This window comes from Cynocephalus volans, chromosome 6, assembly GCF_027409185.1.
Source record: "Cynocephalus volans isolate mCynVol1 chromosome 6, mCynVol1.pri, whole genome shotgun sequence".
Taxonomy (NCBI): Eukaryota; Metazoa; Chordata; class Mammalia; order Dermoptera; family Cynocephalidae; genus Cynocephalus; species Cynocephalus volans.
The window spans coordinates 126,121,524-126,142,938 of NC_084465.1; the positions used below are offsets into that span (position 1 = coordinate 126,121,524).

General features: G+C 46.5%; 2 protein-coding genes across 10 annotated transcripts in view; one reads left to right on the top strand and one right to left on the bottom strand.

The window, feature by feature from the left end:
* The window catches only part of FBH1 (F-box DNA helicase 1), a 44,951-nt gene extending 35,095 nt beyond the window's left edge, over positions 1–9,856 (top strand). For 5 of the 6 annotated variants that reach the window (XM_063099878.1, XM_063099877.1, XM_063099879.1 and 2 more), the window contains 3 exons: positions 125–231; positions 8,753–8,884; positions 9,395–9,856. In XM_063099878.1, the coding sequence (XP_062955948.1) occupies positions 125–231; positions 8,753–8,884; positions 9,395–9,565 (410 nt within the window). In that variant the 3' untranslated portion in view covers positions 9,566–9,856. Of the gene's footprint in view, positions 1–124; positions 232–1,998; positions 2,680–8,752; positions 8,885–9,394 lie in introns of those variants that run through there. The other variant, XM_063099880.1, reaches the window with a different exon arrangement.
* Positions 9,857–17,019: 7,163 nt separating this feature from the next.
* Positions 17,020–21,415, bottom strand: part of IL15RA (interleukin 15 receptor subunit alpha) — a 36,503-nt gene continuing 32,107 nt past the window's right edge. Inside the window, exon 6 of one of the 4 annotated variants that reach the window (XM_063099508.1) lies at positions 17,020–21,157. In XM_063099508.1, the coding sequence (XP_062955578.1) occupies positions 20,908–21,157 (250 nt within the window). In that variant the 3' untranslated portion in view covers positions 17,020–20,907. The remainder of the gene's footprint in view (positions 21,158–21,415) is intronic. The other 3 variants (XM_063099506.1, XM_063099507.1, XM_063099509.1) reach the window with 3 other exon arrangements.

Consider the following 21,415-nt stretch of genomic DNA (forward strand, 5'->3'; position numbering starts at 1 on the left):
CAGTCAGCAAATCTTAGGTGGTTTTCTTGGGGGGATGGGTGAAGAGTGGTAAACATTTAGATGGGAACATAAGTTTCTGTTTTGTAAACAGGCTTCGAGTTGGTTTTTTTTACCATTTTTTTAGAATCGTTTTCTGAGGATGAGTGGAATTTACTGTATGTGGCAGTAACTCGTGCCAAGAAGCGTCTCATCATGACCAAATCGTTGGAAAACATTTTGACTTTGGCTGGGGTAAGAGGAATGGGTAGCATGAGTTAATTTGACAATGTTTGTATTTTATTTGGTGGGAGTAAGGGATCAGCCTGTAGACCTTCACGCCTTTGGATCAGGACCCCTGGTTTGGAAGAGAAGGGCTGCGTGAACATATAGGCTGATCACTAGTGCAGGAAGTGTTCTAATCGAAGGAACCAGAAGTGTAGTTGCTTCCTAAAATCTTTCCTAGTTCACTTGAAAAGGGTCTGTGTAAAGTAACAGCTGTGTTTATGTACTTTTTAATTTCTCCCTCACTCAGTTTCCAACATTCTAAGGGAAAAAAACTGCAAGTATGTTTCCACCCCCCCGCACCCCCCAGTCCTGCTGCTGCTGCTGCCACTGGTAGTCTTTTCCAAAAGAACATGTCCTTGCCAGAGGGAAATAAGTGTTCAGGCACCTGGCTTTTGTCACTGGCGAGATGCAGGAGAGGGAGCTAATAAGCTCTCACTGTTTACCCCACAAAACAACCTTCTCCCCACTCTCTTTACTTATTTCTCTCTTCTGTCTTTCATGGGCCGGAATATAAACCATGTAGTCTTTTCATCCCTGTTGGAAACTAGAATGGAAATTTGAGCTAATAGTTAGCTACTTAGTTCGTCTTTTCCTGAACCAAAGATTCTTAATCCTAAAACCTAAAACTTAAGTGTAAAGGTTAATATAAATACTCTTTCTTCCCTAGCTATCTTCAAAACATAGAAGATTTTGTATAGCAGGATGATTTATTCAGAGTGTTGCCTCCAGGAGGTGAGGCGTGTGAGGAGCTGTGGCGGCTAAACATTGCTGCCAGTGGCCTTGAGCCGGGGTGTTGTGGGGAGGGAGGTTGGGCAGTGACCACTTTTTAGTATATTTATTGAGCCAAGCACCTTTCTGGGCATGGGGGTTATAATTGTGGGCAAGAAAAATTTCTGCCCTCATAGAGCCTACATCTACATGAAGAGATGGACAGCAGATAAGTAAACAAACAATATCTCTTCACATTTTTGAGGAAGATAGTATCAGAGCTGAAAAGGGAGAAACTTTGAAAATAAATATTTTGTGTGACTCATTATAACGGCAAAAGCTTCTTATATAAGACTGATTAGCTTGCATTTTTATCACTTTTACCTTTCATGTCTCCTTGTCATTTTTCCTCTAAGCATCTCAGAGACAGGCTTATTTGGCCATAGAATGTCTCTGGAATTTGAAATCAGATGCTTTTTTTCCCAAAGCAGTTTTTCACCTGGGGCCTCACCAAGTGTGACAGCTTAAGCATCAGAACTTAGAACTGAAGCTGTTTTTTTTTCTTTGATTGCGTCTTTCCTGTTGCTTTGGTCACCAGCAAAATTTTTCTGTAAATCCCCAGATAGTAAATATTTTAGTCAGGTGGCTGCCGAAGACAGCCAAGGGGCAGATCCTGGTACTTGATGGCCGAGGTCACCTCCTGGGCCGCGTAGCCACAATCATGGCCAAGCAGCTACTACTGGGCTGGAAGGTGGTGGTTGTGCGTTGTGAGAGCATCAACATTCTGCCAATTTCTACAGAAAGAAGTTAAAGTACCTGGCCTTTCTCCCAAGTGGATAAACATCAACCCATCCCGTGGCCCCTACCACTTCCCAGCCCCTGGCTGCATCGTTTGGCAGACCATGCGAAGCATGCTGCTGTACAAGACAAAGCGGGGCCAGGCTGCCCTGGACCACTTCAAGGTGTTTGATAGGATCCCACCGCCTATGACAAGAAAAAGCAGGTGGTGGTTTCTACTGTTCTCAGGGTTATGCATCTGAAGTCTACAAGAAAGTTTGCCTACCTGGGACACCTGGCTCCTGATGTTGGCTGGAAGTACCAGGCAGTGACAGCTACTCTGGAGGAGAAGAGGAAGGAAAAGGCCAAGATCCAAAGAAAAAACAACTCACAAGCTAAAAAGAACGTGGAGAAGAAAATTGACAAATACACAGAGGTCCTCAAGACCCATGGACTCCTGGTGTGAGCCCGATGAAAACTTTATTTCTCATGCTTGGTTTGGCCTACCCTTCCTCCATCACCTCCCTGGGATGTGGGGGACCTAGGAACAGCTGTCCAGGCAGCTTGGGACTTAGGGAGTTGGGGACAAAGAAAGGACCTTAGGTACTTCTCCTGTTTAAGAAGTCCTTTCCGTAAATTCAGTTTCAGTATTTGCAAAAGTGAGCTGCAGCTCTCAGAATGAGAGAAAAGGCTTGTGGGGATGGTGTAAACCCAGTGTTGTACAAAGGGTATTTATACACACACAGGCTGGGAAGATATGCAACCAGGGGTTACAGGCACTGCACTCTCTCTTTCCCTGTATTTTGTGATCAAAATAAATTATTTCTAAAGAAAAAAAATATTTTAGGCTTTCCAGGTCGTGTGATCTCTGCAGCTACTCAACTCTGCCGTTGTAGCACAAGAGCAGCCATGAGTGTATGTTAACGAATGAGTGTGGTTTTGTTCCAATAAAACTTTATTTACAGAAACAGGCACTGGTCTGGATTTGGCCCACTTGTAGATTGCTGACCTCTGGTTTAGAGATAAGTGTGACTTCCCTTAATCTGTAAACCAATACCCCAAGGAGTTAAGCAGAATCATCTTTATGTACAAACAGCTGGTACCTGTTACACGAATTTGTATATGAAGTTTTATCGCAAGTATTTTTTTAAAACCTGTAGTATGGTTTTCTCATAGAATTAGTGTTACGCTAGTGGTTAGACATATAACAAAACCACGTTGTCGAGTGGTGACTTTTAATTGGGGGTATTATAGAGCACTGGGTCATTTTATAACATAGGATTTTTTTTTTAACTTATGAAAACTTTGAGACATTAAAAAGTAGAGAAGACAGTGTATTCAACAATTGTAAACAAATCTCCCCTATATATATTTGGAGTACTTTTTTCTAAAACTATGGACCTTTTTTCCTCATAACCACAGTGCCATTTTCATATTTATAAAATTTTTAATAACATGTGGCCTCTACTGCCCAGTCCGTAATCATACTTTTATGATTGTCTCAGAAATACCTCTTTTACAGCTGGTTTGTTCAAATCAGGATCCAAATAAACATTTGGTTGGTAGTCTCTTAAGTTATTTAATTTGGAGAAGTCCAGAACCCTCTCTTCCCCCCTTTTTAATGCTCCTGTCTTATTGCAGAAACTAGGTCACTTGTCCTAGAGAATGTTCCACTTTCTAGATTTGCTGCCTTGTGTGGTTGTATAACTTGTTCTGCCATTACCTACCCTGGGTTTCCTGTAACTGGAAGTTAGCCCAGAGAGACTTGATTAGATTCAGGCTTAACGTTTTTGGCAGAATGCTGCATTGGGGGTGAGAGGACTGTGTTTCTCATCACATCAGGAGGCGCATGATATCAGGTTATCTGTTGCCCTCTTAATGATGCTAAGATTGTTCATCTTTTTACCAGACAGAGCTAGGAAATTCAGATTTTTGAAAAGAAAGAAAAATCAATAGTACATATTGATAATTCCTATCTCAATTTATAATTTAAATTTGTTAAACATTACACAAATATATAAAACAGCATAAGTTAGTTTAAAATTATGTTGCAGTTGGTGTCCACCAGGCCAGGTGGTGGGATCTGCCAGCCCCCAGGGAAAGCGCCTCTCTCTCCCTCCTGGAGTGACCACCTTCCCGGCTGCTAGGACCAGCACTGTCTCGCTTTGCTTCATAGTGTTTTACCAAGTGTGCCCCACTAACAACATGAGCACTACACAAGGCAGTTTTACGCTGCTCTCCTTGTTCTCCCTGTTTTTTGGAGCTGCACTGTCAGAGCCCATAGCCCATCCCATAACACATGAATTGAAGTTCTATAGTCCAGTAAAGATTTAACATTATAGGATTTCACTTCTTTTACACTTAAATTTTTTCTCTTACACTGAAAATTTTGGTTCCTAATAGTATTTATTACTTACTTATACTATTCTATGTATTTCAAAATAATGTTGAAAATAATACCAATGTTACTTTTTTGTGTGTGTGTGGCTGGCCAGCAGGTACCGGTATGGGAAGCCTTGACCTTAGTGTTACTATCAGTACTGTGCTCAATCCAACTGAGCTAACTGGCCAGCCCTCGATATTACTATTAATAAAACACTGCTTGGAATTTAAGATTTCCCAACAGCTCCATTTCTCCTGAACATATATTTCACTAATGATGTGTAGTCAATATCATGTTCTGGAGTTGCTTAAAATAAGTTTTTTTCTCTGGTTTTATTGCCAATTAAATATAGTTAGATATGTTTGTTTACAATCCCTACCGGGATTGCTTTGTTTCTTTTTGATTTAATTATCTCTTTTGAATGTGTAAAGCCTATTTCTGTTTTCAAAGTCAAACCTTACAGCAAAAGAAGTCTCCTTTCATCCCTGTCCCCTTCAGACTATTCTCCCCCTCTGCCATTGGTAGCTGGTTTTTAAAAACTACTGATTTATTGTTCAGTATTTCTTTTCACAAATATTAGCAAACTTGTATGTATTTCATGTTCTGTTCACAAAAGGTAGCATTCTCTATATGCTATTGTGCACCTTGCTTTGTCACCTAGAGGTACGTATGGGAGTCACAGTCTATCGGTTCCTGAAGTGCTCTCTTGTACGGCTGAATTGTATTCTGTGTCCACGTGCTGTGATGTATGCAGTCCCTCACTGATGGACGCTGGGTTGCTTCTGATCTTTTGCTTTCAGTAATCAGGTTGCAATGCATAATTGTATACACTAGTTATTTTCTACTTTTGCCAGCGCACCCTGGGAACACATTTCTAGAAGTGGAACTGCTGGGTGAAGGTAAATGCAAATGAGATTTTTCTAGATATTGCCAAACTCTTCACAGAGATTGTGTCACTTTAGAGTCTGACCAGTTATATTGTAGAAGAGTTTAAAAGGCCATTTTAAAGTTAATGGTAAGTTTGTTAGTTGGTTACCACATACGTTTTATGAAATGAGTTTTCACCATAGAAGAAAAGCGCACATCATCTGGAGAGATACTCCCCTCACTGAGACTGGGCTGGGAAACATCTGCGTGCCCACAGGGCGCTCAGGAAGCCTGGAGAAGGCGCCTGTTTGTGGGAACAGATGTTTAAGTCTGAAAGGCCTGGTGTGTGGCGGGTGCTTCTGCTTTTTCTTTTCGAAGCCTGTGAGTCAATTTGGGGACATCCCTGCTTCACAAGTGGCTGACTCCAGCCTCTGCTCGGAAAGGAAAGCTATAAAGGATGGCAGAGACTCTGGGGGGCAGGTGAGGGACACACGTGTGACTCTGTGCAACTGTGTCAAGAGTGATGGAGTCAGGCATAGTGGTGGTGGAGACAGAAAGCAAGCCAGTGTTCCCTGCTCCCTAGAGTGAGAAGCCATCCTGGTCTCCCCTGTAACCAACAGTGGTCGGACAGCCTCCTTTTTCTCTGACTCCCCTTAGACCAGCCAGTCAAATCACCAAAGCCTTTTTGTTCCTTTATTTCTTTAAGTTTTTTTTTTTTTTTTTAAAGATGACCGGTAAGGGGATCTTAACCCTTGATTTGGTGTTGTCAGTACCACGCTCACCCAGTGAGCTAACTGGCCATCCCTATATGGGATCCGAACCCATGGCCTTGGTGTTATCAGCACCGCACTCTCCCGAGTGAGCCACGGGCCGGCCCGTTTCTTTAAGTTTTGAGGAGGTGAAGGCAATCATTACATCTCTGAGGTATTAAGTGGCGTAGCGTTATTCTAGTTGCTCAAAGACAGTTTCTGAGCCTTGCAGAAACTTAGATTCTCCATCCCAAAGTCACTAGCACGACCTCAGAGTGGTGCCCGATACAGACACTCAGCAGGTGTGTGCTGAATAGAGGAAAGAAGTACCCCCGCTCTGGCTGGTCGGGCAAAGAGCACAGCCCACAGCAGCCTGGCCCTCCTCCCAGTCCTTCCACTCACACCATTGTGAATTGCTGGGCACGCTACTTGCCCACTCTGTGCCTCAGTTTCTCTATCTGAAACAGGCATAACGTCAGTAACTGCAACTCAAAGGATGTTTTTTACAGATTAAGTTAATGTTAGCTATTTATCACATTGAAGTTACACGATTTTATGCAATCAGATTTACCCTCCAGGGTTCCACAAGGTCAAACTTTGTTCATAGTATACACGTCATGTATGTAACGTACACTGTGTTCATAGTACATGTCATGTAAACACTGTTCATAGTTCTTGTATGTAACAAAAAATTCGTAGTACACGTTATACATGTAACACTGTTCATAGTGCATGTCATGTACATAACATGCACTGAGTTCGTAGTACTTCATGCATGTAACACTTCATGGTGAATGTTATACATTACACATAGTGTTCACAGTGCATGTTATACATGATGCACACTTCATGGTACATGTTATATATGAAGCATACACTGTATTCACAGTACGTGTTATACAGGTAACACTGACCACAGTGTGTTATACATGCAACACACTGTTCACAGTACATATTGTACATGTAATATATATAATATGTACTGTGTTTGTGGTACATATGTATTTTCCATGTAACATGACACCTGTTTATAGTACATATTATACATGTAACAGTCACTGTTTTTAGGGTACCAGGATGTGTCTTGTACTTTTTGCACTAACGCTCTCACAAGTGTGCAGTGGAGTCCCCAGAGGCCACCTGACATGTGATGTCAACACAGTTTGAACAGAGAAGCACGGATGAGAGTCCTGTTGGCTTCTATTAAGCTAGATATTAAAGAGATTTGCAAAAATGTAAAGTAATGCTACTCTTCTCACCAAATTTTTATTTGAAAATGTAGTGGTTTTAAATAAAATACGCTAACATGTAATGAGTTTAGTTTTTAATTGAATTAATATTTTTTAAATTTCCTAGTTTAAATTTCTAACATGGTGAAGATTAACAATTCACATCCACAAAAGCTCTTTGGAGCCCTTAATGTTTAGTACTGTTAAAGCTCATGAGGCCATAGTGTTTGCACACTGCTCTGGAGTGGCAGTGCTTTTCAAAGTGTAGGGTGCAGTTTATTAATTATATATGAAATTAACTTAGTGGGTAATGATAAGCTCTAAAAAAAAAAGTGAAATGGCATAAAGTCTAAAATCAGTGTACCTTGCCTGTAAGGTTAAATAGTATTTTATGAAACTTTCATTTCAGTTTCTTGTGTATGTGCGTATATGTACATAGAATTGTAACAGTAAATGGGCCAAAAATTGGAAAGCCCCAGCTCAGCAGAACCTGGAGCAGGGGGCAGGGAAACGTACAAGGATATCCAGTGCTGCATCATTGGAATTATTTTGGAACAACCTGAGCATACACACCAAGGGAGCAGGCTATAAACTGTGAGAGTGATACAACAGCTCTGCCTATGGAGCACTGGGGAGGAATGACCTAGGTGAGAAGGAAACCACGCATGTAACATTCACGTAACCAAATACCTGTAAAACCACACCTTATGTTCTCAGACATGCATAAAGGCAAAATGTCTTAGAAGGGGTCGGAAAAGATGCACATGAAATTCTCGATACTGGTTGCCTCAGGGAAGGGAATAGAGATGATGGGCCAAGAGACTTCAACAAAATCTGTAATTTTATTTTGGAAAGGACTTCACACTATCAGTTGTCAGTACTCATTGGTTGGAACTTGAGTGTTCGAGTATATTCTGTTGTTCTTTTCCATAACAAGTAGGCAGGTGCTGCGAGAGTAAAAACCCAAATAAATCAAAATGTGGGACATTTTAGATTTATTGTGATAGATAGATTGTGAAAAATTAGATAAATAGCCAGTTGTGATTCAGAAAATATGAAGTCATAATTTATTGGCCAGCAAGGATTTGTGGTCCTGCTCGATGCCGAAACTCTTCAGGGGCAGAGCACATCAGAGGTAGCTGTCCCTGTGGTGGTCCCAGTCTGGGAGGTCATGAACGTTTCTGTGGGTGCGCACTATGCGCCATGCACACGCACCTGGCATGTGTTGTGTATTTCTTCCTCACAGCAACTGTGTGAAGTAGGTACCATGTTATCTGCATTCTGTAGATGAAGAACTGAGGCGTAGAGAGGTGAAGTCATTTGTCCTCTAGCCCAGCAGTGGCATGGGGATGGATGTGTGCAGGGTTGGTTCAGGCCAGTGTTCTTAAGGCCCTCTGTTTCAGCTTACCTAGGTTGTAAAGTGAATATACAAATTTTTGAATGAGTTAGTTGGGGATGGAGTAGCCTGATAAAATCCACAAGTAGTACTAAGATACTGTAAGGCAGTAGTTTTGTATGTTTGTCCATTAAACTTTTTTTTTTTTTAACTAGCAATTTTACCAAGAAGCTATTGGACTGTCTTGTGTATTCTCTCTTGCCAATAGCTTTGGAAGCAGGAAGAATTAGAGAAACTAAGGAAAAATGGGGCAGTCAGTGTTTTTCTCATTCTGGGACTTAGGATGTATCTGCAGGTATTTGCAGCCCCTTAGCTGTTAGCGTTTCCAAGTGGAATGTGCAGAGGTGTTGCTGTGATGCTCTCCCTCTTCTCTTCCTAGGAGTACTTCCTGCAAGCAGAGCTGACCAGCGACGTTTTAAAGACGGGTGTGGCATGCTGTTGCGTGGGTCAGTGTAGCAACGCCATCCCTGCAGACACCGTCCTCACCATGAGGAAGCTGCCCATCACCTACGTATGTGGTCTTGCCATCTGTGTGATTTAATCCAGTCTTGTGCATCTCATTGCATGTGCGCTGTGTGCTCTTCTGGCTGTCAGTGAGGGGGATGAGAGAGAGACATGTAGTCCTGCATTAGGGGTTCTTCCTGAGCAAGTTTGAGAGTTGTGAGGCCTGTTCATTTGTTGGGACAGTGTGGACAGGAGTCAGGGTGTGCTACAGCCCTGCAGTTGGGGAGACTGGGTTGTGGTTGGACACTTAGGACGAGAACTGTTTACCTGCAGGGCCCAGTTTAGTTTGTCTTGGCTAGTCAGTTTGTCCTGGTCTCTGCTCTAGGGGAAGTCGGTAGAGTAGGGTCTGCCCTAGATGGGAGCGCTGTGGGAAGTGTCACCTTCGAGGGTTTGCACATGTGTATAGACTTCAGAATCATAATGTCCCTTGGCAGCTATGCCAGTAATTCAGCGCTTTTTGGTGGAAGATCTGGTTCTGTGACCGTCTGCTCACCTCTTTTCTCACCCGTCACTGCAGAGCAACAGGAAGGAGAACAAGGGCGGCTACCTCTGCCACTCGTGTGCGGAGCAGCGCATCGGGCCCTTGGCGTTCCTGACCGCCTCCCCGGAGCAGGTGCGCGCCATGGAGCGCACCGTGGAGAACATTGTGCTGCCCAGACACGAAGCCCTGCTCTTCCTGGTCTTCTGAGGTCGAGCAGCACTCTGCATGGCGCAGGGCGGCTGCTGCGGACTCCAGCTGGGGAAGCTGGCATGCAGTGGGCTCCCATTCACAGGGCACCGAGCCCATGCACAGAGCCTTCTCTGAAGAAGAAACCAGCCAGAGTTGGACCTGCCATCCCTCTGTCCCCACACACGGCCACTTTCCACTTCCTGTCCTCCCTGTGCGAGGTCAGGGAAGTGGGGATGTTCTTTTGATAAAAAATCATTTTATGTATTTGAACTTTTATTACAAGGTTTCAATTAAACAGGCATTGCAGAACTGGCCCATTGCTGTGTGATGTCTGGCTTCAGCACTGTTGTATTTGAACTTCTCCAACTTTTTCTTTTTCCCATTTGTTTTTTTTAAAAACTCAGTCACCATTCACCTGATGATACACCAAGCAGAGTATGAGACTTCAGGCCTAGGGGGATAATTGGCTCATCAAAAATGAGACTGTGTGTGCAGTTACCCATGTATAAGACGTAGTGTCTGCCTTTGTCATTGTGGGGCTCACAGTTTAAACAGGGAGGTGACATAATGCTTAAAAAGACAAGTACACAGTGACAGTAGTTACACTTTGTGTGTTTCCTGCAGGTACAGCTGAAGGTCAAAAACACTGAGAAGGGAAGCAGAGGTGACTAGCCACCTGGAGGGATGGGGAGCTGGCAGAGGAGAGATGGGAAGTTGGTCCTGGTTCGCTGTGTTTGGGGGTTCCTGGTGGATGTTTAATAGTTGTGCATTCTTGCAGAAATGGCCTTACAGAAGCACTCACGTCACTCAGATGTATGTGGGCCTGGTATCTGACATTTTCCTCACTCAGCAGTTTCAGGATGCTGGTGGCAGGTGGAGGGGTTGACCTGCACCACCCAAAGACGTTACCGTATTAGTACCCGTGCCGTGTCAATCAGGCAGAGTCCAGGATCTCTGGACGTCAGATCTTCTTTTTAGGAAATCATCCCAGTTGTAGTTTGGAGGATGTTTTGAGAAGGTTAGATAAATTAAAAGGCTAATAGTTGTAATCTTAGCAAAAAATGACAGCTAATGGGCTGGGGGCCAAGGCGATTGCGGTGGGACTGGTGAGGAGGGAGCAGACGCACAGATTAGTGGTTCTGGAAGGGTGGTCCCCAGACAAGCAGTGTCAGCATCACCTGGGAACCTGTTAGAAATACAGAATTTCCGTCCCCAGCCCAGACCTACAGGTCAGAAACCCTGGGGTCAAGGCCCAGCAATTGGTATTTACCAAGCCCTGCAACCAGCTCTGATGCACACCAAATAAACTTTGAGAACTTCTGCTCTTGATGTAAGAAGGTAGAATCAGTAGGACCCAGAGAGTGCTTGGATGAGGCTGGTGACTCGGTGACAGTCTCAGCACAACTTCCCATTTCCTGGCTGGTTCTCCAGGTAGATCAGGGTTTCCTCATCAAGACAGGGAAAATCGGAGATGCAATGGGTGTGTGTGTAAGAACAATGATGAGTTTGGGGGTGCTCATGAAAAATCCAAGTAGACTTTTCCAAGAGGCTATTGGGTAAACAGGTCTGTACTTCATCAAGGAGCCTGGGGCTGGAGATAGAGATTTGAGAGTTACCAGTATGTAAGTGGTATTTAGGGAGGTTAAGTTTAAGGGTTTTGATGAATTCATCCTAGGAGAGTGTGGAGAATGAGAAGAGCAGAGGTCTGAGGAGCGAGCCTGAGGGGTACGAGGCTTGGGGTGCCAAAAGGGGGAGGGTTTTGTGAAGAAGAGTGACAGCTGTCTCCAGAGGGACAGCCTCAATGATGACTGTGACTGGATTCAAGAGAGGATGAGCTTGAGAAAAGGTGGCACTCTGCATCCACTGCAGTAAGGAGACCGAGTGAGGTTAAGGTGATCCTTTCACTGTTGCTGTGGAAGCTGGTGGTGCCATAAGCTGGTCAGTTTCAGTGAGGCCAGACATTGGCTACACCAGGCGGAAACAGGGTGGGGAGCTTCTGGCAATTGGATGGACTAAACGTATGTCTTTATTTTGATTTCTCGCAGAAACCATGCTAGAATCACAGTAAGAAATTTTTGGGCCAGCCCGTGGCTCACTCGGGAGAGTGCGGTGCTGATACTACCAAGGCCACGGGTTCGGATCCCATATAGGGATGGCCGGTTTGCTCACTGGGTGAGTGTGGTGCTGAGAACAAAAAAACTAAAAGCTTTTCAACTTATAAGAACAAAGAAAACAGGAGACAACCGCATAAATTTGTTAGTTGGCAAGCATATATATGTTCTCTAGGCAGGAGATTGATAGTTCCTTCTGCAGGGGTCTAACCAGCTTCAGAGACATTAGAAACTCCTCAGGAAATAAGCCAACCAGTGGAACAAACCTAGTCTTCAAAAGCCTCCAGGTGCTCAGTTTCTAGAACATCTACTCTTAAATAGGAGCAGTGAACCAAGGATTGCCAAACATCTGAAAAGAGCCTCCAAGATGAAGGTTGGATATCAAAACAAAATCTCCTTGGAGGGAATGGTCTGTGAGGCGAGGAGAAAACACATTCATGTCTTTAATGTATTCAGAGAACAAGAGAAGACAGTGTGTCCATGGAATGGCACAATCGAGATACACACACACAAGAATATTTGGAGACAACATTGAGAATATAAAAGAAATGAAAGACCTAGTAGAATTGTTGGAAACATAAGTTGGGAAAATACCTAGAAAACAGAGCAAAAGCAAAGATTGAAGAGCAGGTAGCAAGCAGGAAAACAGATTAAGAAGCTGAGCATGTGCATAATAAGGGAGTTTTAGGAAGAGAAAGCAGAATTTGAGAAATTTAAAAAATCTTGAAAGTTACCCAGAACTAATAGGAATTTCTGGCTTGAAATGCCCAGCAAAATGGGTGAAAATAGGCCTACAGGGAGCAGATTGTGGTGGGATTCTTAGAACACAAGGGCAAAGATCCTACAAACTTCCAGAAAGAGAAAAGCCACACATGAAGGTTCAGGGTTAGTGTTCAGATGACTCAGCAGCAAGCACATTGAGTTGTTCCTTCAAAACAGGGAAATGAATTCCAGAGAAGGATGGTAAACCTAGCCAAAGAATCAACAGAATAAGGGCATTTTCACTCTCAAAAATTTATACCTGCCATGCAGTCTTTCTCCTGAAGGTACTGGAGGATGTAATTCAATCAAGTGAGGGAACAAACCCAGATTGGGATGACGTTCCTCTGGAAACAGGGTGCCCCCCAAAAGAAGACAATTATTAATTCTTTGGAAGGCAACAGTTGTACAGGAGAGGAAAGGTAACCAGAAGCCCTACCCCACCCCCAGCTCAGCTGTATGCAACAGTGTTTTTGTAGTCTTAATAACGTCAGCATGTGTATTAGAGGCAGGGAGTTGTGTGAAAGCGGCTGGATCTCCCGCCTGCATGGTGGGAGTGAACGGGCTGGATCTCTGGCCTGCACAGTGGTAGGTCAGCTACAATGGCCAAAAGTGAAAAAATGGAAGTAGAAGCCAATGCGACCTTATCATTTAGAGACACAGATACACACCAGGACAATAAGCAAATAGATTTTTAAGTGCTTTCCTTTTGGGAGGGGGAACTGGGGAGGTGGGACGCTGTTTTGGTGGGGCCCCGTTTATAACCATTGTTTCTAAACTAGCCCCTGTGTGACAAACTAAAGTATGAGTGGAAGTGAGGAAACGGGCCCTGTCCGCGTGGACTGGTACCAAGAAACCCAGCTGGGAAGAGGTCAGATGGTCCGTAGGGGATGACATGGCCTTAGGGAGGGATTTTTATTTTTAAAATGCAAGAGACCTGAGCATGCCCACATGGCAAGGGGGCAATAACAAAGAGGAGAAATGCAGATGCAGGTGAGAGCTGGCTGGTGGAGTGGAGGGTTCGGATACGAGATGTAAAGGAAACGAGGGGAGGTGCATGTTGTAAGTGGGCCGGGAGGTTTAGGCAGCTCTCACCCAATTTCATTTTATTTTTTAATGCAGTTAGAAGTAAGGTCATCCAGAGAGTGTTAGAAGCTTAGGACAGACATAGAAGAAAATGGAGTGGAAGCTGATGAAAACCCCTGACTGCCGGGCAGCATCAACCCAGCTGAAATTAACCACCACACCCTTTTAGTAGATGTGCATTCTTTCCCCTGGAAGCCTAGGTGTGGAAGCACACACAGCATAGGAAATGCTAAAGTGGCAGGCCCCACATGGGACATCATCCCTCCAGGAAGCTGGGTCACACACAGGTGTCATGCACACCGCTCTGTTACATAGTGGCATCTATTCAGTCTCTGAAGCAACTGACGGGACTGAGAAGGGGCTTCGATGCCTCCAGAATCAGACTTCCATCATTTAACATTTTTTTTCAAGCCTGATCTTTGTCAATCAGTCCTTCCCTAGTCACCACGAACGTCTGGGTGTTTAGGAACATGAGGTTTACCGGGAGACAGCTGGTTGCTTTGGCTTTTCAGTGGTGGTGACAGAGTTCTCCAGCTTGCTGCCCAGACAGGCAAAGGCCTCACTGCATGCATGCCCCTTGCTGAGGTCTCTCTGAGCTCCTTAGCTCACGTGGTACGAGGGCTTTCTTAGCATTTAAGACGGCTCCCTTTCTCTCCGGGATCTTAATTACAGATTCTCCAAGAGAGCCCAGTAGCTGCTGCCCTGTCCTCATTGCCAGTGATTTTTGTGTGTTTGTATATCTGGTGGCCTGGCCTGAGAGGTAGGACAGGAGAAGAGAGATGAGGCTTCAAACTCAGGTGTCTGACTTCTTCACTTCATCGCTCCATTTAACGTCTTAGTGAGGTCTCACATGTAACACGTCCAAGATGCGGCTCCTCATCACCCCGCTGGCCCCACACACTCTTGCCTGCCTCAGTGAGTGGGCAGAACCCTGGGAGGCTGTGACCCTCCACTTCCTTCACGCCAGCTCCTCAGTAAGTGGTTCTGCCTTTACCTCTGAAATCGACCTTGCGTCCATCCACGTCTCTACCTGCTCCGCTGCACAGGCCCAGGCTGCTGTCTGTTCTGGGCTCTGGCCACCGCCCTTGGTTCCCCTCTGCACTTGTGCTCTGGCCCGTCTCTTTCACTCTCCACATAGAAAGACACACAGTCTTCAAATGAAGACTAAGTTACATCCCCATCCTGCTTAAAACCCTACAGGGGGCTCTTACTGCAATTACTATGTCAGTCTGAGTTGGACTAAAGGCAGAAACCCCTATTTTCTTCTCTACTTCTGGGCAGGCCTTCCCCTAAGTTCATCATGTAAAGAACCTTACTGAAGGTCCCAGGAAGTAGCCAACACAGCATCAACACCCTGGAATTTTTTTTTTTTTTTTCCTTTTTTAAATTAACAATTCAGTGGTTCTGGATTTTTTTTTTTTAAGTAGTCATCTTTCTAATAGATGTTTTCCTAGTCTGGACCCTTGTAAACAGGTAACACTTTGTTTCACAATCGCACAACAAAGAGCCACTGACATCCTAGCCTAAAACAGTGGGGGTCTGTCCTGCCTCCTCCACTCAGCCAGCTCTACGTGTTAGGGTCTGACATCCCACTAATTTCAAATTCAGTATCAGGCTATTTGAGCTGCGCGTAACCCCAAAGGCAAAACTCTGTAGGTCTAATCCATTTTGTGTTGCTATAACAGATTACCTGAGACTGGGTAATTTATAAAGAACAGAAGTTTATTGGCTTATGATTCTGGGACAGCTGCATCTGGTACAGGCCTCAGGCTGCTTCTACTCATAGTGGAAAGCGGCAGGCAGCCAGTGGGTGCAAGGAGATCACGTGGTGAGAGGAAGCAAGAGAGAGGGGAGGTGCCAGGGCTTTTTAAACAACCAACTCTTGCAAAAACTACTTAGTAGAGTGAGAACTCACTACCCCGCCTCCCCCCAGGGAGAGCATTAATCCATTCATGAGGACCAAACAGCTCCCAACACTGCCACATTGGGGATCAGATTCCCACATGTGTTCTGGGAGGACAACACATCCAAACCCCAACAGACGTTACACCTAGCAGCCCAGAGGAGGCAGGTTGGGGGTGCTGCCTGGCTGCTCAGCGCTGTTGCTGGGGCCCGATGCTTCTCCCTCTGCCTGTCATCTTCAGCATGTCAACTTCAGCCTGGCCAGCTTCTTTCTGACCAGCTGTCGGCAGCAGTTTCAGGCATCAGATTCAGATGTGGCAGTCTCAAAGGGAGGGCTGAGCTTGTCTTCTGGGCCCATTGGGAGCAAGAAAACCTTTCCCATGTGCTGCCCCAGCTGGCCTCACATCTCGTGGCCTCACATCTCAAACCTGCAAGGTGGCTTAAAACCATTAGGATGTTCTTTCCTGCAGCTCAGGATGAGGCCAGCTTCCTTTGAGGCACATGGCCGTGTGAAGGGCAAGAAATCCTTAAAAAGTGGGAATTCATCTGAGAAGGAAGAGGTTGATGGCAGCCACCGGGACCTGATGACTTCGTGCATCACCAGATCCCATTTAGGAAGTGACATAAGCATTTACTAAGCGCCTCCCACAAGGTAGTCTCCCTCGGTCTTTGTGTCCGCTTTTTCATTTAATCCTCACCACAAGCCTGGGAAGCGGATGATGAACAGGCTCTGGAGTGGCCGGGCGGGACCCCTGTGCCCAGCATCACACGGAGGAGAGCCAGGGTGACAGCTCCAGTCAAGCCCCGAGCCCATGACGTTCCCACCACCACCAGTGAAGAGCTGGAACTAGAACTCTTCAAGAAAACCACATTTAAAAAACACAGCACAGAAGGCTTTTAGATGTTCTTAGCCATGGAATTCTTCAAGCCAAATCTTACTTCCAATTAAAGAGTGTAGCTCCTGGCACCGTACAGGACTGGGGGTGGGCACTCAGAAGTCCCTCAAAGCTCCCTGCCCTGGGCAGCCCCTCAGGTGCCTCTGAGCCTCTTCGGCTTCTTGGAACACTTTGAAGACACCAGCAGCCACATGCAGCCCAGAGGTCCTGGGCCTCTCAGTCCTGGAGCAACTTGGGTAACCTCTTGGCCGCATTTATCTCCAACCCCCAAGGGGGTTTTGAAGATGACACACACGTTTTGTAATCACTGCTTCTGGCTCTCTGCCCAGAGAAGTGGCAAAACAGCCCAGAAAGAGAACCGCCTGCTTTAACGTTCATGGTGAGGCCAGAGGGAGCCGTGGGGGAGTGGGGACTCAGGGCAGAGGCCTCAGCGTCCTGCTGACGAGGGCTTTGCTCTTGAAGGCGGCTCTTGTGCCAGTTTTGTTTAACATACAGGGCCACCCTCGCAGAACCCTGCTGGTATGGGGCGTGCAAGAGGCTGACCTCCACCTCCTCTCACGTGAGCCCGCCCGCCCAGCTGCTTGGCCCGTCTTTCCCGAACTGGGCGCTTACTTCCTTGACAGTGTCTGCCTGTGTCCCCCCACTACCCCCGCCCATTGAGAATGCTCCCTGCACGTTATTTAAATTCCACCCACCCTCACAACTCACCTCCTGTGCAGAGTCGGACTCTCCTGAGACCCCAGGCCTTGCAGTGATCTCTGCCTCTGCTGACCCGCTGCAGCCTCACTGAGTCCACAACGACAGTGCATTCAGTGTGTGCTCACTAGCGGTAAAACTTTTTTGTGTTGTCCTGTTTGTTTTGATGTGTCTTCTCTTCTGACCAGGCTGTAGCTTCATGGGCATCAGTACCGACCCTTACCCTTAAGTGTCAGCGTCTCTGGTGTCTAGAGAGGAGAGACACATGCACGTGTTCCATCCAATCTCCTGCCCCCATGAGAAGGGCCACACAGTGTTCGCGCTCTAAAGAGGGGTGGTGTCTGTCCACACGATTCCAGCGACTCCTGCACACGGCAGCCAGCAGATGGTGGACTGAGGGCTGGCACGCAGGCTGTATCCTGCCTGCTTCCCGCTGTGCACAGGTTAGCAGACGCCACACCAATAGAGCACATGACAGTGTCATGAGAGCACAGAGGCAGGTGGCTTTGTACACCTGAGTAGTTGGTGAAGGCTCCTTGGAGAAGGTGAAATGCAGCCAGCTCTGGGAGGCAGGTGGGCATAGAGAGGATGGGAAGGAGGCGGACGGCTGCGTCGTGATTGACAGGACAGCAGGACAAGCTATGGGCAGCAGCAGGAAACAGTGCAGAAGCACCCAGGGCAGGTGATCCCAAGGGTCTGGCTGGATACTCTGGAAACTCTTCCTGCACAGACCAGGAGCTGGGTGGGGCTAAGGGTGGTGGCACGAGGAGATCGGGCTTCCTCTTGCCAGGCAACCCCTCCACCAGGGAAGAAACGTTACAACATTATCAGACAAAACAAGGGCTGCCTCTGAGGACAAGGGGGGCACAGAGGAGAGTGAACCTGGGTACTGTGAAACCTCCTGGTTTCCCCTAAATGTCTTCATTCCGACACTGGGGGCTTCTCTTCACCCAGTCAGTGCTCTGCCTTTCAGCGGGGAAACCTGCCAGGGCTCCAGCTCCGCTGAGTCACTGAGTGGCTCGAGGCGCACACTCGCAGGTTGGGGTCACAGATGTGTGGCCTTGCTTCTCGGAGGGATGAGGTTCAGCGTGCTGCCAGGCAGTCTCTCTGTTTCATCCTGTGGCTTGAATGGAGACTTTAGGGACTTCAGCTTGTTCTCTCTTCTACGTTTTTCCAATGCCACCCACCTGTGGCCAAGATGTCTCATAACACTGTCTTCGGACAGCAGCCGCAAGGTCGCCCAGAGTGAGGCCATCCCAGGGAACTTCCGATGAACTTCATGCCACCGCCTGCCATGGCTTCTCCACCCCCATCCCAGAGTCTGCCCAACTTTCACTCTTTTCTACCTGCTCTAGGGCAGAAAACCAATCGCAGACATTCCTTCTCTCCCTACTTCTCTAGAATTGTCAGTATCCACTCCTGGCACCAAATTCCATATTGGTTAGGAACTTTTCAGTAACAAGTAATGAAAATAGAATCTGTTATGATGAAAAAAAGAAAATGTATGGGAAGAATATTGGGGGCTCGTAGAATCACAGGAAGTCAGAGGTTTGGAAAATGCATAGCCGTCTGGAGAGCCAAGAAGTAGGAAGCGTTAACAACCGTTTTGGTGTGGCAGAGGCCATTCCTGGGCACTGCTCTGTAAATTCTGTTGTCCGTCCTTCCTTCCCTCCTTCATGCATTCAACAGCTTCTGAGCACCAGGTGAGAGGCTCTGAGGGGCCCAGCCCAGGTCAGGTTCCCACGTCCTGGTGGGAGCAGGGAGACGGGATGTTGGCCCCTCTGTGTAGTGGGCAATGAGACACTCTAACATGATGGGGGATCCCCAAAATTAGGCAGGAGGGGTATTACATCCTGGACAGCTAAGAGCAACAAAACTAGAATGGGTAAGTTCATAGACAGGCTCTTAGGGGAAGAAAGTGGAAACCAAAGTCCCCCATAAATGTAGTGCCCAGTGTGTACAAAGTATGCAAGAAGGTTCCCACACTGAGTTCTGGTGTGTCTCAGACAGAGTGAGGCCTTGTGGATGCTGAGATCTGGATTGGGCTGGTCCTGCCTCAGAGTGGCACAGACGTGTGAGAAAATAAGCCAGTGGACTCGAGATTCTACACTATGGGTTTTTTTAATTTTATTTTTTTTAATTCTCAGGTGAGGAGGTGGCAGCCTCAGTCCTTGAAGAAAATGCAGCGGGTAGTCGGAATATGCTGAGAGATCCTTAAAGGAAGTTTTTAGTCCCTGTCCTCCTACTTCCTAAAGTCTAGAAGAGAGTTTAAAAAGAGGAAAGTCGAAGAGTCTCAGTTCTCCTTCAAGGCAAAGTACAAAAGACGAGCAGTCAGTTTTCTTCGTGGCCAGTGTCGTGGAGGGCAGGAAGCGAGGGAAGAGGGAGACATCTGGGCTGAGGGCTTCATGCTGTAGAACTCGCCAGTCCCCTGGAGTTCTGCAGAAACTGACCCCCAGATCACTCTGTTCATCCATCTGTCCAGTATTTATTGGAACTTGCTGAGTGTGGAGGATGAAGGTAAATGACTCTCCCCAGTGTCCCTGACATGTAGGGTAGGTGGTCCCCCAAGACGGCGTTTGTTGGCTCCTTCTCTCCTTTTTGCATCCCCCCTCCCCTTGAGGCTGGGCTGGCCTGTGACCTCTTCTGACAGACAGAATGTGACAGAAGTGACGCATGCCAGTTTCTGGCCTAGCCTTTAAGGGGCCTGGCAGTGTCTACTTCCTGCTGGTCACCATGTAAGTAAACAGTCTTGAGCCAGAGCCCCCATGCTGTGAGGGGGCCCATGCAGCCACTGGGAAACAGCACATTGAGAGTTTCTGGCAGCACGTGCACTGGGTGCTACGCCCATGCCACCACCCTTGCTGTACGAGGGCAGTTGGCAGCTGATTTCCAGTTGGGACTGCCCCCCACGATCCCCCAACCCCAGTTCTATTCAGGCTCTGGCATTGAGCTGGGTGGCCTCGGGCAGGTCAATGTCCCCAGGCCTTAGTTTTTTCATCTATAAAATGAGAAGGTGGGATAAGGCCTGTGATTTTATAAATAAATGTCATTAACAGCAAAGAAAGAATAGAGAAGAAGGCAGCGGAAGGGCAGAGACAATGTGTGGGCCCTGCGTGCCGGGGCCAGAACTCGCCGTGCGCAGCTCACCCACAGTGCTCCTCCTCACGTGCAAATCCTGCTAGAAATTTCCCGGAACTCTGATCTGAGCCAGCTTTAGGTAAGTTTTCTTGTCTCCTTTTAGAAAGAAGATCTGAGCTCAGTCATTTTGGACTCAGCATTCCCACTCTTTCTCCTTTTTACTTCGGGCAACATTTCTCCTAGTGATTCCTTTATTCTTTTAGCAGCTGGCTGGTATGGGGATCGAAACTCTTGACCCTGGTGTTATAACACTGAGCTCCAGCCAACTGGCCAGCCCCTCAGTATTTCTTTTAGAGCATCTTTTTGTATTGAAAATAGATGCTTTATTTTGCTTATACAAGGCACAATTTCAAAATACAAATCATATATAAAAGGTAGATATATTAGACAAAAAGTATAAATATAAATTTCTATGACCATACACATAACATGTCACTGAGTTCCACTTTCTTCTTTCTGAATCCTTCAATTGAGAGGATTCATTGGGCTCAGCATCTCTTCTGCTTTTCTTGGCTCCCTCATCTGTGTAATTTGCAAGTCAGGATGAGGGACAGAAATGACAGTCAAGCCGACAAGCTGTCCTGAATAATGTCATAGTGAAACAGGAACAAAAACCCTGACTGCAGCCTCCAGCCTCTCCTGGGAGAGCTTTGGCTGCTTGGACTTTGGGTAGCGGCCCTGGACGTGAGCACGGCAGCATCCATCGGATGCTGGAGAATCCACTCGCTCCTACAGAGCCAGCACAGTGCCTAGGCCAGCATAGCCAGCAAGATCACACCAGGGACGTCTGATCATCCTGGTGGGCTTTCTCCTGGCACTCAACTCCTCCCATCTTTTCTAGATTCTCGTTAGCTGAAGCAGAGCTAGCTCCTTTGCTCCACATGTGACTGGGTTGGTTTCCCCTGAGTTTCAGAGGTTGTGTGGGCAGGTTCTCAGAGTCGTCCTGTCTGCTGCTGGTCCTCCCGGTCATTGGCACAACTTCCATGTTTTCCATTTCAACACTGGGCAGCTGGGAAGTTTGCCTGCAAAGCAAATGATTGGCAGGTGTTGAAAAGAGGAGAGGCTGCCCTCAGATCAACAGACACTTCTAATTGAACATGCATATGTGGAGTACATTAGCAGACACAGGACCTGCCCCCAAGAATCATAAAATACACAGTCCTCAATTATCTCTGTTGCTTAGAGATTGAGAAAACCTAGAATGCCTACATTTACAGATAGCATTTAAATCCTGTTTTGGTATGTTCAGCCTCCCCATCCACCAAAGGTTTACTGATGCT